Source organism: Pseudorasbora parva, chromosome 6 (assembly GCF_024679245.1).
Source record: "Pseudorasbora parva isolate DD20220531a chromosome 6, ASM2467924v1, whole genome shotgun sequence".
NCBI classification, from domain to species: Eukaryota; Metazoa; Chordata; class Actinopteri; order Cypriniformes; family Gobionidae; genus Pseudorasbora; species Pseudorasbora parva.
Genome location: NC_090177.1, coordinates 5,040,034 through 5,054,616, shown reverse-complemented (window position 1 = coordinate 5,054,616; position 14,583 = coordinate 5,040,034). Strand labels below are relative to the sequence as shown.

General features: G+C 42.5%; 2 protein-coding genes across 2 annotated transcripts in view; both read right to left on the bottom strand.

The window, feature by feature from the left end:
* LOC137078301 (E3 ubiquitin-protein ligase TRIM39-like) overlaps positions 1–14,583 on the bottom strand; it is a 163,873-nt gene that overhangs the window by 83,688 nt on the left and 65,602 nt on the right. The window lies entirely within an intron of this gene.
* The window catches only part of LOC137079135 (E3 ubiquitin-protein ligase TRIM39-like), a 30,108-nt gene that overhangs the window by 5,849 nt on the left and 9,676 nt on the right, over positions 1–14,583 (bottom strand). Inside the window, exons 2-5 of the mRNA XM_067447100.1 lie at positions 8,794–9,206; positions 8,393–8,461; positions 8,175–8,297; positions 5,848–6,004 (exon numbers count right to left, since the gene is read on the bottom strand). Of these exons, the coding sequence (XP_067303201.1) occupies positions 5,848–6,004; positions 8,175–8,297; positions 8,393–8,461; positions 8,794–9,204 (760 nt within the window). The 5' untranslated portion in view covers positions 9,205–9,206. The remainder of the gene's footprint in view (positions 1–5,847; positions 6,005–8,174; positions 8,298–8,392; positions 8,462–8,793; positions 9,207–14,583) is intronic.

Genomic DNA, 14,583 nt, shown 5'->3' with positions numbered 1-14,583 from the left:
GGGATCACGTGGAGTCTTATTTCCAACTCAACGACTCCCGGCGGATGTGGCAGGGACTGAGGACCATCTGTGCTTTTGGAACGAAATCCTCTGCAGAAGTGAGAGCTGATCCGTTGCTTGTGAACGAGTTAAACTCTTTCTACGCTTGCTTTGATGGCAATCGCGGCAGCGCGACACCGCCGAGTGACGCGTCAGACAGAATCACTCAGAGCTGCAACAATCACGTGATCTCTGTCTCGGTGGATGAAGTTCGTAGGACACTCAAACGTGTGGATGTTAGGAAAGCTGCTGGTCCGGATGGCGTTTCAGGTCGTGTCCTGCGGTCCTGTGCTGATAAGCTCGCCGGACTCCTCACATCCATCTTCAATGAGTCCCTTGCTACATCTGTGGTCCCAACCTCATTCAAAAAATCCACCATCATCCCTGTCCCTAAGAACAGTAAACCCTCTTGCCTAAATGACTATCGCCCAGTGGCTCTCACGTCTTTAGTCATGAAGGTCTTTGAGAGACTCATCAAAAACAACATCTGCTCCTCCATCCCCGACACCTTGGACCCTCTTCAGTTCGCCTATCGTCCCAATAGATCGACTGAAGATGCCATCTCTCACGTCCTCCACTCCTCCCTCACACACATCGACAGCAAGAATGGGAACTATGTAAGACTGCTATTTATTGACTATAGTTCAGCCTTTAACACCATAGTTCCCATTAAGCTAACTAACAAACTCCTGGATCTCGGACTGAACTCTTCTCTCTGTCACTGGATTGAAGATTTCCTCACTGGCAGACCTCAAGTGGTGAGAGTAGGACAGTTCACCTCCACCCCCATCACCGTGAGTGTGGGAGCTCCACAGGGCTGTGTCCTCAGTCCCCTGCTCTACTCTCTCTACACGCATGACTGTTTGTCCACACACAGCTCCACCTCTGTCATCAAGTTTGCGGATGATACTGTTGTCCTGGGCCTCATTTCCAACAACAATGAGACCGCATACTTGGACGAGGTGGAGCAACTGACATCATGGTGCCAAGACAACTGTCTCCTTCTGAATGTGAACAAGACCAAAGAACTGATTGTGGACTTCAGGAAGAGACAGCAACGGTCATATTCCCCTCTCATGATCAGCGGGACACCAGTAGAGAGAGTGAGCAGCTTCAAATACCTGGGTGTCAACATCTCCGAGGACCTGACCTGGACTGCACATATCCAGTCTCAGGTGAAAAAGGCCAGGCAAAGACTGTACCACCTGCGCCAGCTGAGGAAATTCTGAGTCTCACCAGCTATCCTGAAAACTTTCTATTCAGGGGTGATAGAAAGTTTACTGACTCAGTGCATCACAGCGTGGTATGGTAACAGCACCAGTCACGACTGCAAAGCCCTGCAAAGAGTGGTGCGCTTGTCCGAGCGCATCTCAGGGTCAGCTCTCCCGTCTCTGCAGGACATCTACATCAAACGATGCAGAGGCAGAGCTACAAAAATCATCAAGGACATTAATCACCCGGCCAACCCCCACTTCACCCGGCTGCCTTCTGGTAAGCGCTTCCGTAGCCTGATGGCCAAAACTGAGAGACTCAGGAGGAGTTTCTTCCCACAGGCCATGTGACTTCACCTCACTTCAGTACTAACAAACTCACATACTGATATTGCACTGCACTTTATTCTTGTGTTCCTGTAACTACTCATTATAATGCTGTTTGCACATTACACTCCTGCACTTCTGTTATCCACGTATTTATTTTTATAGTCTCCAGTTTGCTTTATCTCACTTATTTTATTCCACATCTCATTTCTTTTACTTGATTTATTCATAATTCTACATATGTATATATATATAGCACCTTATCCTATTCCTATTTTATCCTATTCCTATTTTATAATTTATTGTGCTTTTTTTGTTAATTGTTATTTGCTGTCCATGGAGCGGACCTGTTTACATTTCACTGCTGGTTGTACTCTGTATAACTGTGTATGTGACAAATAAAACTCTTGAACTTGAGCTTCTCAGAGAAAAGAACCAGATTATCACACTCAATTTCTATGAGCCCCCAGATATCAACAAAAAATAGCCAAGCCCCACAACCGCCAAAAACTATGGACACAGCTCGCCCTCCCCCAGTGAGATTTCTTCCTTCACAACGCCAGCGCCCAAACCATCCTTCATCGGTTGTAGATGAACCAAAAACAACTGATTCCAGCTCTCAGTGATGTGTTTTGGGTCCCCGCTATGATTACAGTAACTTTATCAATTATTTACAGAACAAGTGGGAAACCAGTGCCCCTGCCTCTTTCTGTATTTCTGTTCTGTTACGTGATATAAAGTCTAAGGCATTGTTAGACCATATAGCAAACCCATCCAATCTGCTGCCTGTTATTTGTCAAACTAAGATTAATATCACTACGTTTGGAAACAAAGATGAAATTCTCAAGGTGAACGCATATCTTGAGGCTAAAGGCCTGATATCAAAAAATCAAGTCAGGAATCTTGGAGTGATTTTACAGTCCGACCTGAGTTTCAGTAGTCATGTCAAAGCCATAACTAAATCAGCTTACTATCATCTGAAAAATATTGCAAGAATTAGATGCTTTGTTTGCAGGCAAGACTTAGAGAAACTCGTTCATGCTTTCATCACCAGTAGGGTGGACTATTGTAATGGCCTTCTCACCGGCCTTCCCAAAAAGACCATTAGACAGCTGCAGCTCATACAGAACGCTGCTGCCAGGATTGTGAGCAGAACCAGAAAATATGACCATATCACACCAGTCCTCAGATCTCTGCCAGCCACAGTTGGAACCAGCTTCCTGAACAAATCAGATGTGCTCCAACAGTCGCCACATTCAAATCCAGACTCAAAACACATCTGTTTAGCTGTGCATTTACTGAATGAGCTCTGAGCACTGTACGTCCGACTGATCGCACCTTATCTATGCATCATCTTGTTTATTCTTTTATAACTGTTTTAGTTTACCTTTGTTCTTATCTTTGGTTCATCATTTTATTCTTTTTAATTCTCTTTGCAACTGTGTATTTTTATTTCTTATGCATATGTTGATTATTATTTTTGGTTAGGGTTGTCTGACTGGAAGAGATTGGAAAAGGAGAGCAGTGTGTTTCGCTTCATTATGCTTGTTGTAGCAGACAGTGAAGCGGACTTAAGAAAGGGGAGGCCCTGCGGGGCAAAGCTAACGTCCCCTACGGAAGCCCGTCTTGGACCGACTTGTAAGGTCATGGAGACATTGCGAACCTCCTCCATCTCTTCCATCTCAGATAGGGGTAACGAATCTGGAATCGGGCAGATAGGGATCTATTACTCACCAGTATATTTTTATTTATTATTTTTATTTTTTTCTATTTACAAATATTTTAATGGTTATGCATATGTTACTTATTATGCATACGTTATCACTATTTTAATTAATTTCTATGTAAAGCACTTTGAATTGCCATTGTGTATGAAAATGTGCTATACAAAATAAAATGACCTTGCATTGCCTTAAATAGTCATATTTCTGTTGTGGACGTTCATTTGAATATCGGAAGACACTGGACGAGAGAAATGCATAATTTGAATATTATGTTTTTATTTCTTGTAGTTTTCACGGTGTCTACTGAAGAGAGAGAGACGAAAATAAACAAAGAAGACATCTGTATGAATGAAGCCCCCCTCTTTACATTTAAGAAACCCTGAAGAAGCCCCTTAGAAAAAACTTAAAATATCTTCGTACATTTCTGGGCTCCCAGGTGAGCTTCTCTAGAAATACACAATGTGTTTTCAAAAGATGCTCGCCGAGACTGTATCTTCTCTGAAAGCTCAGTAGCCATATCTTACGGCTTGTGTGTAAATCTACATTTACATTTATATTTAATCATTTAGCAGACACTTTTATCCAAAGCGACTTGCAAAAATTTGAGAGCAATAGAAGCAACAAAACAAACAAGGCCAACAACCTGCAAGTGCTGTAAGAAGTCTCAGTTAATCGAGCACAGTACACCTTTTTTTAGGTTAAGTGCTAGTCTTTATTGGTCAGGTGCAGTTGGAAAAGATGTGTCTTAAGATGCTTTTTGAAAATGGCTCCAGACTCGGCAGCACGAATTGAGATCGGCAGTTCATTCCACCAGGTGGGAACGGTCCAGGAAAAGTGAGAGTGATTTCATGCCTCTTTGGGATGGAACCACGAGGCGCCGTTCACTCGCAGAACGAGGGTGTCTAAGTCCGAACAAGCGAGTTTAGGTATATTGGTGCAGAGCCAGTGGTTTCTTTGTAGGCGAGAACCAGTGCCGTGAATTTGATGCGAGCAGCCATTGGCAACCACTGCAGTCTGATGAAGAGAGGCGTAACATGCGCTCTCTTCGGCTCATTAAAGACCACTCTCGCCGCTGCATTCTGGATCAGCTGCAAGGGTTTGATAGTGCATGCTGGAAGCCCAGCCAGAAGAGCATTACAGTAGTCCAGTCTGGAGAGAACAGGAGCTTGAACCAGGAGTTTTGCTGCCTGTTCTGATAGGAAGGGTCTAATCTTTCTAATGTTATATAAGGCAAATCTGCAGGACCGGGCTGTTGCAGTAATGTGGTCAGTGAAGTTTTACTGGTCATCAATCACAACTCCAAGGTTCCTGGCTGTCCTGGATGGAGTTGTGGTCTATGAACCGAGCTGAATAGAGAAATTTTGATGAAGTGCTGGGTTGGTTGAGACAACAAGTAATTCTGTCTTTGCAAGATTGAGTTGAAGGTGATGCTCCTTCATCCAGTCAGAAATGACTGTCAGACAGGCAGTGATACAAACACTGACTGTAGGATCATCTGGTTGAAATGAGAAGTAGAGTTGGGTGTCATCAGCATAGCAGTGATAGGAGAAGCCGTGTTTCTGAATGACAGAGCCTAATGATGACATGTAGATGGAGAAGAGAAGTGGTCCAAGCACTGAGCTCTGGGGAACCCCAGTAGCTAGATGATGTGACTTAGACACTTCACCTCTCCATGACACCCTGTAGGACCTACCAGAGAACCTGAACCACTGGAGAGCAGTTCCTGAGATCCCCGTCTTCTTAAGTGTTGACAGGAGGATCTGGTGGTTAACTGTGTCAAAAGCAGCAGACAGATCCAGCAGGATGAGCACTGAGGACTTGGAAGCTGCTTTTGCCAGTCTCAGTGCCTCAGTTACCGAGAGCAAGACAGTCTCAGTCGAATGGCCGCTTTTGAAGCCGGATTGGTTGTTGTCCAGGAGGTTGTTCTGTTCAAGAAACACAGAGAGTTGATTGAACACAACTCGCTCAAGTGTCTTTGCAATGAAGGGCAGAAGGGATACCGGTCTGTAGTTTTCTAAAAGTGCTGGATTCAGAGAGGGTTTCTTAAGCAGTGGGGTTACCCGAGCCTGCTTAAATGCTGTGGGAAAGGTTCCCGTGTGAAGAGAATGTGAGTGAGTGCAGGAGTGACTGAAGAAGAAATGGCCTGAAGGAGGTGAGTGGGAATAGGATCAAGTGGACAGGTAGTAGGGTGATTGGAAAGGATGAGTTTAGAAATATCTGCCTCGGAGAGCAGAGAGAAGGATTGGAGCATGTGTGTGTTAGTTGTTGAGATGTGCGTGTCAGATTGTGGTGAGGAGAACTGGCTGCTAATGAAGGAGGTTTTGTTTGTGAAAAATGATGCAAAGTCATCACCAGCAAGATAAAAATGCCATCTAGAGGTTGGGTTTGATTTTATCTGTGGTTTAAACCGAAACACGAAGCCATGAATCTTGGATGTAAATATATAAATATCAATACAGTGTTTTTGTGAATCTATACAGTATCGCAAAACATATCGCAATATTTACATGTATCAATATTTTCTTACACCCCTAATATTCACTTACCAGTTTCAATGGTTTTCCTCTTCAGGTCAGTGATTTCCTGCTCCAGCTCAATGTTTCTTCTCTTTAGTTCAGTGATTTCCTGCTGCAGCTCTTTATTGAGATCTTCAGCCCGTTTCTGCGGTTCCTCCATCATCTTCAGCTGCTCAGAGTGACCTCTCTAAATGGATTGGATTAGATTAGTAAAGAACTCAACACTGAATGATTTCTATTCATCTGTGTTCCCCACCACCTAACTGGGCAAAGTTACATTAAGTAATATTTTAAGCTGGTTTGCCTCAGCATTGTAACAGCGATACATTGATTTCAAAATGACTGAGATGGACATTCAAATCAGAGAAGGCAGGCTTCACTGCTCACAGAATCTGAGCACCAATTTAAGCAAGGAGCTTCAGGTTTTAATGGTGGAAGAGCGGGGAGTAAGACGTAAGTACCTAAACATTTAAAGCTAGTATTTGACACTGTTTGTCAGGGTTGAGGTAAGGGATGAGGTGAGAACTCAGAAATGACTTCCCTTTCAGTCTGTCACATTCAGCGCCACGCCGGACTGTCCGATGAATAGGAATCTCGACAGAGAGACCGATCTACTTTGAGTGTAATTAATCTTTGCATCTGCTGCCACACACTGGGTATATGAGCAGCAGGTGGAATGCATCTTTAGTTCAGTTAACATTTTAGTAAACAGTTCTACTGTTTATTCCCTGACAGTTTACTAAGAGTGATCTTTCAAGCCTGTTCTTCAGGAAAGAAGCCTCTGCTGCGGGTGTTGATGACGCTTCAGCTGTGGTTACGGTCTCATAAGAGGTCAAACACTGCACTTCACTGTGGGTGTGTGTGTGTGTGTGTGTGTGTGTGTGTGTGTGCGCGCGCATGCAGCAGGCTGTACCTGATCCCTGTCTCACAGGGGGCTGCACTGTATTGCTTTCTGTCAATTGCTGCATCGGAGAGGGCTGTTATGCTCTGGGAATAAAGATGATGCTGATCTTCTCACTGTAATGTGTGCTAATGCTGAATCAGATTCAGAGTTGACAGCCATGCTTTCCCAGGCTGCTGTGTGCTCAGCCTCATTACTTGACACAGGAATGCATAATTCGGCTGGCCCTTCAACTTTTTCCCGGATGTGCATGAAAAACGCGGCAATATGGAGGCATATTGTTGCCAAATATATGGAATGCCAAAAGTGCCAAAATCTGCATACGTTTTCCTCTCTCACTACCCTCGGTGGTGGGGCGGTCAGGGGGTTTGTGAGGATTCCCCAGATGGAGTGTGCAGTAGGGGTTGCACCGACTAATCAACTAGTCGACCTTAATGCTCTGTCACGACGCTTTAAGCTTGACGTCAACTAGTCGCTGCCTATAGAGGGCGCAACAGGACAAACAATTCTGACACGCAGGCTGTATTTTGAACAGTTAAAAATGACAAATAAATGCATACTCCATGAGCTCTCCACAAGATGTTTGATTACCATCTGGATGCTCAAAACTGATCGGGAGAATGCACGCTTATTGTACACGTAAGTTAATCATCGCACTTAACTGCGTGCTGCATATTGCAACACACACACATAGCCGATCGCACATCACGCGGAGATCGCGCGCGCCTCACACAAAACCATCCAGTAGTGCAGAAATGTATTGTCAACACTGTTCTGTGATTTATCAAAAAAATAGTTTGGAAACTGAAACGTTCTAGCATATATTTCTTGATAACTAAAACTCACAGCTTCACTATTAGTAGAGAGACGCTGCCAGGTAGAATTAATTCAAATTAATTAATTAAATTAATTAATTCAAATTAATTTAAAAAAATGAAAGTCGTTCAACCCCTAGTGTGCAGTGCATTCCTGCAATGGTGGGGTCATCCACAGCTCCCATCCAGCTCTAACTGCTGAGGCTTACAGTGATGCTGGTTAGCATGCAATGGCACCCTGCAAGTCTACTAAGCCAAAGCAAATGCACAAGAGTCTTTCTGAGCCGAGGTTGCAGGAACTTTGCTTAATGACTGACCATGATCAAGTCACAGCGCAGGGCCTCAGCCAGACAATGTCCAAGTCAAGTCACTTTATTTATATAGACGGTTTCATCAGACGCATGAGCGTTGCCACCATTACGCGCCTGGCCCGAAGTTAACTCTCGGTTTGTGTTAGTTTATCGGTCTGGCTAGTGGATAGTATTGCACACTACTCAGTAAAAACATATTTTTTGACGTACTGTTCCTGGATAACATAACATAAATGTTAAAAATCAAGCAGAGAGCACGACACCAGCACAAAAACTGCGTGTGACCATTCAAGAAGCAGCTGAAGACACACTAAAAAACCAATGCACTTACACACTTACACACATACTTACGGCATACGGCAATACTGCTACCAACAGGATACCTAGACCAATGATCATCCCGTTTGAAATGTGGACGGTTTTAGATGAAGTAAGGAAACTGGAGGTGAGATTCTGCAAAAAGAGAGAGTCAAAAAACACTTGTCGAAGGAACATCACAAGTTGTGGCCCAAAGTACAAGAAGCCGAATGATTTAAATCACCACTCACTTTTCTCGGCTCTGAGTGTTCGATCTCTTGAATCTTCTTCTGCTGCACATCTGTCTGTGTCTGAACCTGCTGATGATCCATACAGAGAAAAGCACACACACACACACACACACACACACACACACACACACACACACACACACACACATCTCTGAATTTAGCGATTAATCTTCGGACAACATTTTTTTTATTTGAATAATGAAAACGTCATGAATTCTCCTGGCTTTTAGTCCAGCTTTGTCTGTCAGTTTTGAAGAACAAATGTTGCATTCTTAATCTGACAATTTACTCGTAGCTGATTTATTTATTTTTTTAAATGACAAGCCCATCAATATGACCAACATCAACACATGGGAAGCATTTCATGTGGTGTTTAAAGTGTTTTGTCTGTAACTCTTCACCTTCTTCTCTCGACTCTCCTCTTCTATAGGAACAGTTTTGTGAGTCCTGTGTTCTCCTTCAGCGCAGGACAGACACACACGCATCTGATCATCTCTGCAGAACAGCTCCAGAGGTCTCTCGTGTTTCTGGCATATATAATCCTCCAGATTTTCCACAGCATTGATGAGTTTGTGTTTCTTTAGACGTGGGACTCTGAGATGAGGCTCCAGATGTGTCTCGCAGTAAGAGCTTTGACATGTCAGGCAGGTCTTCACAGCTTTCTGCTTTCTTTCATCACAGACGTCACAGAACACCAGGCAGGATCTGCAGAAGTTGTGTCCACATGGAGTGGTGACTGGATCAGTGAACACTTCTAGACAGATGGAGCACTGGAGCTCCTCATTTAGTGCTGGACCACTGGAGGACGCCATGACTGAAAAGATAAGTTATGACAATATATCATATACAGTACTTAAGTGAACAATGTGAGTAGATAATACTTATAAGATGGACTAAAATATATGAGATATGAGTTTGGCTTATTTAACAACGACCACCACCACAGGTGTTGAAAGTAAATTCCTAGAAGGGTACAACAGGGTTAAAGGCACACGGAGTTAAAGACACATTTAACTTTATTCTCTTCTAAACTACTAGATGACATAAAACTTAGCACTTTTCTGAACAACCACTTTTGAAATTTGGCTGATCCTTTACATGATCGCCGACAGCAACGCAAAGCTGATTCTGTGTTAATTTGATCTAATATTTGATTTATTTTAAAATGTTGAATGAAAATTTGCCTACATTTACATTTACATTTAATCTTTTTTATTTTATTTTTTTATTTATATAGCACACATAATACATCAGACGTTGCCCAAGGTGCTTCACAAATAGTATGATAAAACACTTCATTAAAAATGTCATACAAACAATCACAACAATATCAAACAAAACACAAATAAGCAACATTACAGCAGGACACAACAACATACTAGATCACTTTTATCCAACAGGCCAGGCCACATTAGACTGATCCCCAAGCAACCTCTAAAAAGTAGGTCTTCAACAAAGCTTTAAACATAACCAAGGACGTTGCTGATCTGACTGAGTGCGGAAGATCACCAGAGGTGGACAAAGTACACAACTTCATTACTTGAAGGGGGGGTGAAACACTCAGTTTCAGTCAATCTCATGTCAATCTTGAGTACCTATAGAGTAGTATTGCATCCTTCATATCTCCGAAAAGTCTTTCGTTTTATCATATTTATAAAAGAAATATGGGCTGTACCGAGTCTTTCCGGAAAAAACCGAGCGCCTGGAGGCGTATCGTGTGGGCGGAGCTAAAGAATGACGAATGTGCACAAAGCGGTGACGTCCTCAAGCGTGGAGAAACCCTTGCTATCGATCTCAGCTAATACAGATAATGATCCAGAATCACGTTCGGAGGCTGAAATAAACTGAACAGGAGAAACGGCAACATCAGGATGTCCGTCTCTGTGGTATGGACTGTATTTAGGGGCCTCTGTGTGTCTTTACGCGCAGTTTATGAGGACATGATTCGGTTTATGGACTATTGTATGTGACTAGACCTTAGAGGTAGCAAGCAAAACGGTTTTGCACATCAGAGTCAGAATAGTGTAACGTTATACAGAACAACAATGGAGTAACCGTTAGCGCATTTGAATGATGAAGCACGCGATCGTGTCGTTTACTGATGTTTACTCACGCGACGGTAGCCAATAGCAGAGACATTTAAAGTTGATTTACTCACCCGCTGCTTCCAAAGCAGGATCGAACTTTATCGCTGGGACCGCTCCGTCAAAAACACACTTCTTTGGTATGATTTGGTGAAGTCCTGTGACAGCAGTGACCGTGGAAATCCACTTTGCGACGCGACTGAAGCGATGCCTTGAAGCTTCCCGTCATTTCTGCGTTCAAATCGGTTCAAATGCAGCGCTGCCTTCCCGGAATGCTGTGCTGAAGCGTTGAAGTCGTTCGACGTCACCCATAGGAATAAAGTGGAGCGCGGCGCGACATAAGTGTTCACGGATGACTGGATCTGCACCTGAGAGACTGTTTACAGCGTGCATTTCCTCTCTCGCTCTAGTCACGCGCGCGCACCCTACCGGGAGAAGAGCCCGTACGGCCCATACAAGGACCTTCCGATCTATTTAACGTCAAGTCGAGCCATACTCGAAAAAAACTCGCCGAAACTTGTGAGAAACCGGAAGGAGTATTTTTAACACAGAAATACTCCATCAAACGTCCAACATTAGTTTTTGAAACTTTGTCTATGTTTAGGATGGGAATCCAAGTCTTTAAAGGTGTAAAAAGCTCAGTATACATGAAACAGCATTTCACCCCCCCCTTTGAGTAAAAGTAAAAGTACTACTGGTCAAATATTACTACGTTACAAGTGAAAGTTGTACAAATAGATTTTTACTCAAGTAAAAGTACAGAAGTATTTGTTTTCAAAAGTACTTAAGTATAAAAGTAAATTTCCTTTTTTATGCAAATGCATTATTTTATTATTGTTGTATAAATGCACATTATGCCATCATGGTTTAAGCCAGTCAGTGACGCTCCATCTGACATACTAGCATACGACTAACTTAAACTCATTTAAATACTTGTAGAAAAGTTACAGAGCTCTTTATAAAGCTGCTGTCGCTTTAAGGCCGAATGCACGGATCCAATACACTGATACACATCTGATATTCTCACAACTTTACTCTTCTCTTTCTCCCAGATGTTTATATTTTAAATATTTTATAAGACATCAAGTGTATGCCAACTAAACTAATCTTGATATTTTTTTAAACTGAAACTTACTTTCAAAGTACGGCTATGGGTGCACACACTTGAGCCTAAGAACCGTCTTCTTCCATTTTGCTATGAACAGATCAGTGTTCAAAAAAAGTTGGGGAAATGTATATGACCCTATAAGAGTGATTCCTGATAGACTGTCTGAAACAACAACACCAAAAAAAACTTTTAAAGATGGAAAAAAATCATCCAACGACTTTCAGAGCCGCTGCAGAAACGACTTTCGACCTTGATAGAAATGTAGTGGAGTAAAAAGTACGATATTTGTCTTTCAAATGTAGTGAAGTAAAAGTAAAAGTATCCTGAAAAAATTATACTCCAGTAAAGTACAGAGACTCAAAAAGTGTACTTAAGTACAGTACTCAAGTAAATGTACTTAGTTACTGTCCACCTCTGAAGATCATTCCAGTTTTGGACCCACACGGGAGAATGCTCTGTCATCTTTACGTTTATAATTTGTTCTTGAAGTCACAAGGAGATTTTGATTTTCCGATCTTAATGACCTAGGCGGGATGTATAACGACTAACTCAGAAAGGTATGGTGGGGCCAAATTATGTAGTGCTTTAAAACAATAATCTTGTAGTGCACTCTATACTCGACTGGCAGCCAATTTAAGATCTCAATAAAGGTGTAATATGATCCATTCTCTTGGCTGACTTTATCAATCTGGCTGCAGCATTTTGTATGTTTTGCAAGTGTGCCAGAGCTTTTTTTATCCATCCCAGCATACAGTGAACTACAATAATCCATTCTGGAGAAGACAACCGCAGAAATAGCTCTCTCAAAATTTGTCGGAGATAAAAAAGGCGTGGTTTTTTCTAAGAGCTTTAAATGAAAAAAAAATAGATTTAACTACAGAATTTATTTGTTTATCCATTTTTAGCTCAGCGTCTAAGATAAAGCCAAGGCTTTTAACCATTGTCAGTGTAGGAGCCATACATTGGGTCTGATTTCTTTTATAATATTTCCTCTTTTTCTATGCAGTTGTGTGCGCATGTGCTAATTGACGTCATTGGTTACTGTGGGTGGCACTGGGGGCGTGGTGTCTTTATTAGTGTGTGTGCTCACCTGTGCAGGGGAAAAATGGGTTTGGATCATGGCGGCAGGGTGAGCATGGGGAGAAACTTTCTGTTGACCGTCACCGTCACCGTCACCGTCCTCATCAACATCTTGTGAATGCACTGTCTCAGGTATACTTGTGTGATATATGAAGAACATCTATCAAGTAAGTGTTTGTTCCTTGTGCAATAAAGACTTAACATTCTGTGCAATGGGTCGGCGTGACGCGTCTTCAGTGTTAACCCACATGTCTTAGCCTGCCGCGGCGTTTGGATTAATTTTGGAGTATATACGCCGCAATATTTAGTCAACAGAAATCTTTGTTGAAACGTGGATTCAATCGTATTGTCGGGACGACATTTGATGTTTGTGGGCGCTTTCAAAGTTGTAAAAGATAGACGCGAACGCGCATTGGACGTGTGTAAAAGCCCATTCATTCATAAATTTGCCGCGATGACGCTCTTTTGGTTACGGTAGTCGCCTCTATTGAAAGCTACATTACATTTATAAACGTTCGTGGATTGGTTGTCAATAAATGCTTGTATTCCCTGCTAGGTTTAGCAGTACTTTCGCATAAGGTGATTGTACTGATTTGTTTGTTTTTGGGACCTTTTGTAGTCTTTTTGTTCGTGCGTCAAGCGGGTGAAGCATTGTGCTTGGGAGTGCCGCCGTAGTTCTGGTTCTAAGACGGTCAGTCTGGTTCGAGACTATCGGTATGTAGGTACATAAATACCCACCGCTAGTATGCACAGAAGACTAGGGTTGAGTTTAGCTTAGCCTCTGTGGATAATTTAGAGGGAATAAAAGACAACGTATAGTATCTTTTTCATGTGGAAACATAAGCTATTAAAGGGCGCGCTGTTTAATGTCATTATCAGATACTTTTTGGTGATTATTGGATTATGTAGATGAAAGATGGAGTCTAAGGATACCAGGTTGGATGTGGTAAAAGAATTAAATAAGAGACAAATAACCCTTACACCCAAGGCTTTTGAACACAAAGTGGAAAGGCTTCAAGAAGAACGACAAGTAAAAGTAAGAAAGATTAAAAGTGTAATAAGAGACATTAAGGATTTAATGCAAAGTGCTGGGAATGCTGAGAAAATTCAGTCATGTCTTGAGAATATATCGAACTTGTTTGAAGAAGCATGTCATCTTCATGGTACTGTAGTTCCTATGATCCCACCTGAAGAACAAGAAAAACAAAATGCTTGGTTTGAAAGTGTTACAGAGCATAAAATTGCCTTTGTGGATGAGACGAATAAATGGTTGCTGGAGGCATTAGATGCACCGGCAGAGGGTGTTGTTGTTCCATGTTTAGGACCTATTGTCTCTAATGACAGTGAGGCAAATGTTGTTGATGACATTATGCCAAGTGATAGTGTTTCCAATGTGTCAGTGAGATCGAAGAAATGTAGTACAGTTATGAGTAAATCTATGTCTACTATATCATCATCCAGATTAAGGGCTGAGGCTGAAATGGCTGCTCTTTTGGCTCGTCAGAAGTTGCTGAGTCAAAAGCATGCACTGGAGGAACAGCAGGAGCTGTTGAGGAGAAAGAAGGAGGAATTGGATCTGGACATGGAGCTGGCAGCATCTATGGCCAAAGTAAGTGTGTTTAAGACTTCAGAAGGATCTCGTGTCTCTTGTTTTTCCGTTCTATCAGATGGGATGAATTCCTATTTGAAAAAGAAAAGAAAAGAGTTAAGCCATGACGCTGCAACATTTGTGCCTAAGTTCAATACCCAACCACCAGCTGCAGGGGTTGCAGGGGAAGCTTTGCTTAAAGGTGGTGCTTCTGTGAGGCCCAAGACACAAATCAAGCATGCTCTGCCCGCAGTGGCTGTGACTAGGGCTGGTCCGTCCAATCTGCGTACTCTTCCCGCGGTTGCTGTAAATGGAGCTGGTCTGCCCACTC